This window comes from Solanum lycopersicum, chromosome 10, assembly GCF_036512215.1.
Source record: "Solanum lycopersicum chromosome 10, SLM_r2.1".
NCBI lineage: Eukaryota > Viridiplantae > Streptophyta > Magnoliopsida > Solanales > Solanaceae > Solanum > Solanum lycopersicum.
The window spans coordinates 2920058-2923931 of record NC_090809.1 but is presented as its reverse complement, the minus strand read 5'-3'; the positions used below and the strand labels follow the sequence as shown (position 1 = coordinate 2923931).

The 3874-nt window shown below is 30.5% G+C and overlaps 1 protein-coding gene across 1 annotated transcript; it reads right to left on the bottom strand.

Moving 5' to 3' along the window:
• Positions 1–1348: 1348 nt before the first annotated feature.
• LOC101257905 (F-box/kelch-repeat protein At1g16250-like) lies at positions 1349–3339 on the bottom strand. Its single transcript, XM_004248421.1, has 2 exons — positions 2903–3339; positions 1349–1931 (listed from the first exon to the last, which is right to left on the bottom strand). The coding sequence occupies exons 1-2, from the start codon at positions 3337–3339 to the stop codon at positions 1349–1351; spliced, it is 1020 nt and encodes a 339-aa protein (XP_004248469.1).
• Positions 3340–3874: the final 535 nt, after the last annotated feature.

The following is a 3874-nucleotide window of genomic DNA, read 5'->3' as shown; positions in this document are numbered from 1 at the left end:
TGGCACGTGGTCAATTATGATTCAGCCACACCATTAATTGAATAATTGTTTTGAAAAGGAAAAAAGTGTTTAAATATGTCAACTTTGAGAGAAAAAAACTTATTTATGTACATTAGTTAAAAGTTCGACTCATTTATGTCATTTCAGTTAACAAATAATGAAATGAACTGATTTTTTTTCTCAAATAGAAATATACTCTCTCCATCCTCTATTTTGTGTTATGGTTTCTATTTTAGAGTCAAACTTTATGAACTTTGACCAACATTTTAAGATGAATTTATTCATCATATTGATATGCAAAAAATTGCAATTTATAGTACTTTTCATATAGTTTTTGAATATCTAATTTTTTTAAAAAAATATCGAATTAATATAATCTAATTTAACTTTTAAAATTAGACAAGTTAACTTTCGAAAAGCATAACATGACAAATAAACCTTTTGTCAAAATTCGATAACATATCAGATGAAAAGAGCGACCAACATAGATCGTGATGAATGATTAAGATTCCTCCACCTCTAACTAGTAACTTTTAGTTCTAAATCCTATATATATATATGTATATATTTATTATTAAAAACATTATTTCTAAAACTAAATCATATTATATATAAATTTGACTTAAATCAATCTTCGATATAAATATTCGAGAGAAAAAAAAGTGAAGTAGGAGGATTTGGACCACCAAGAAAAAGACGAAAGACCCGTGCAAGTCGGGTCACGTGATCGGGTCCAACTTTTATTTCTCTTATTTGCTTTCTCTTCTTTTCATGCTTTGATAATTTACAACAAACAAAAACCCTCAACACTTTGATCCCGAATAATCATCGAAGAATATGATAAAATGAATAAGATTAATTAATTAAATATAATTTTTTTTAATACGAAGCATTTTATTTTTGAATGAGTAATATCAATAGGGTGGTAAATTAGTGGATTATTACTATAATAAAAATGATTATTTGCGGCATTTAATTTTTAATTGTCACTAAATATGTATTTTTAGCGGCAATTGTCACTCTTTGTATATGTCCCTAAAAAGCCTTTAGCGACATTGGTTCTAATGTCACTTAACTAATGCCGGTAAAAACGTTAGCACTCTTTATTAGTGTCAACATTTAATGCCGCTAAAAATTATTTTTATTGTAGTGATATCTATAGTAAATGAAGGACCTGGTATAATCAAAATAATTTTAATTAGTTATACGTAGCTTCGAAAGAAAAGTCAATGTAACATTTGCCTTCAATGTGTATATCGATTGTCAATTCTATTTTCGATAAGGATATACGATAGATAATTTTGACTATTATTTGATAATAGTGTAAACAAGCCAAGATGAAATATAGTCAAGTATCCAATTTCATAACACAAGAATGGCTACAAAGCTCTTTTTCCCCTTGTTCCTCTAATGGTTCAATTAAACTTCTCCATCCATTCCCATTTGTTGTTGTTTCAAAAACATGTACTTCACTTCTTGTTCTTGTTATGTAGTTATCACCCAACATATTTCTATAACCAGCCAAAAAGTACAACTTTGTCCCTATAGGAGCCATAGTGCAAAACATTCTTTCCAAATTTGGCCAATTATTGTGTGTGTCATCTAATATAGAAATTGGTGAACTTGAACCATCCACTATGTACCATAAATTGTGTTTCCCATCATAGGACTCAATATGTCCCTTCCATGTGTTTAAACAATCACCTGAGCTATAGAGCTTCCCATCAATATTCACTATTTGATTAGGTGGCACATCTAGGTCCCACATCCTAGCCATGTAATCCCACGTGTCGCGATCTGGATCGTACACTTCAGCAGAACTTCTTTCCATAATGTAGGGTCCTTGATGAGTATCATGAGTGTTTTCTCTTCTGGCAAATCCCCCCACTACATAAAATTTCTCTTGCCATAACACACCAATACACTTGTACCTGTTGAGACATAATATAATCGAGTAACTTTCTAAATAATGATTTTTTGATAAGATGGTTACGCAACTCAATATGTATTATATCAAGATTTTCACTCACCTAGCGATTAAGTACCATTTGTAACCATCGTGGTCCATGTATACTTATTGTATAACAAGTACTGATGATTTTATATGCTATATATACATTATTGATAATATATATGCACATATTATGGAATGATTTGGCTAAAATTTTGGAAAAAAAAAGAAAGAAAGAAGAGGAACTTTCACATAGAGTCACTAAAAAATAACCTAATTATTCTACATAGCTATAGTTTAATAATGCAATTCGTAGATACATGTAATAGGTAGGAGGAGAGGCGAGCGAGACTGGAAGATAGAGGAAAGAGGCGAGCGAGAGAGGGCAAAAAGTGGGAGAGAGGTGAATTATATATGTATATCGGTTAGGTTATTGTATATTATACATATGCATTTGTATATATGACAAGAGAGATTAGGAAAGGGAGGAGAGAGAGATGAGCGAGAGAGGGCAGAGAGTGAGAGAGAGGTGAATTGTATATTTATATCGGTTAGATAATTGTATATTATACATATGTATTTGTATATTCTAATGAACGTGACTAATTATACAAATTCAAAGTCATCCCACGAAATTAATGTATAATGTTAGTCGCGAGTGATAATTATAGCAAACTATAGCTATGATGAGTAATTAAATAGTATAAGTTTGCTTAACCGCGTAATTTTTTAAAAAAATGAAGATTATATTGCTTTTTGTCATGGTTTTTGTAAGCACTTAGATATGTTGTGTAGTGAAACTCCAAAAAGTATTCTATTTGATGTATTAAAATAATTAGGTCTATAGAAGGAGTGTTTTGAGTCATAATATAACACAAATAACTAAAAATATACTCTTATCGTAACAACTTATTATAATTTGACGAGATAGTCACACAGTTCAGTCCATACCTCGTGGTGCTCATGTTAGGTAGTTGCTTCCATTCATCTAAGATAGGATCATAAACCTCAGCCAAAGAGGTACCCTTAGCACCATCAAATGTTGTTTGTCCACCAGCTACATAAATTTTGCCGTCTTTAGAAGTCATACATGCAAAATTAAACCTTGGAGTTTTTAAAGGTGCACATTTAGTCCAACAATCTTTACAAACATTGTACTTTAGTACCGAAGGAAGAATTTCTATATCGATTTCGTGAACGTTATTATTTTCCATACTACCATTTACATCCTTGTGACATTGTCGTCCTCCAATTACAAAAATCTCCTCACCAATAACAGTAATCGTGAAATCCTTGAGGACATGATTCTCCAGAAGACCTGGAATAGATGTGACATGAGTATTCCAGGAATTCGTTGAAGGGTAGTAACATGATATCCAATTCGACATGTTATCGTTAGAATTTTTGCCACAAAACGAGACATAAACACGATAACAATTTATGTCATTTTGTGAATCATGAGAAGAAATGGAACTCATAGTGTTTGTTCTTGATTATTGTTTTGGTTTGTAATATATATAAGACAAATATTGGACTTATAGGAAGTGGAGGAATTGTGTATTGTGTAATGAAGTGGAATATATAGGTAAGAAAATTAATTAATTAATTAAACGGAAAGTACTAAGATTTTATAATGGGGATTATTTCTATGAATTTTTTCTTGTTAATTATATATGAATCTCCAATGTTTGGAATATTCAGTTTTTGGTTTGTTTATTTCATTATTTTTTTTATTGTTCAACAAGGATATTTATTTTTTGGTGAATCACGAGGTAAGTTTAATATTCCATAAATGATAGCAAAGTACAAACTTTGGTATTTTTAAAATTCATTAATGTGGTAATAAGCATATTATCTAAACGCATTTTTAAGATTTTGAAAACGGTCAATAATCGCATCATCGTAGTGAGGTATGTTGGAAGG

Coding starts and splice junctions, on each gene's coding strand:
- LOC101257905 (XM_004248421.1), bottom strand. CDS start 3,339: ATGTCGAATTGGATATCATGTTACTACCCTTCAACGAATTCCTGGAAT. Junction 1,932..2,902: donor CCTAACATGAGCACCACGAG/GTATGGACTGAA, acceptor ATGTCTCAACAG/GTACAAGTGTATTGGTGTGT.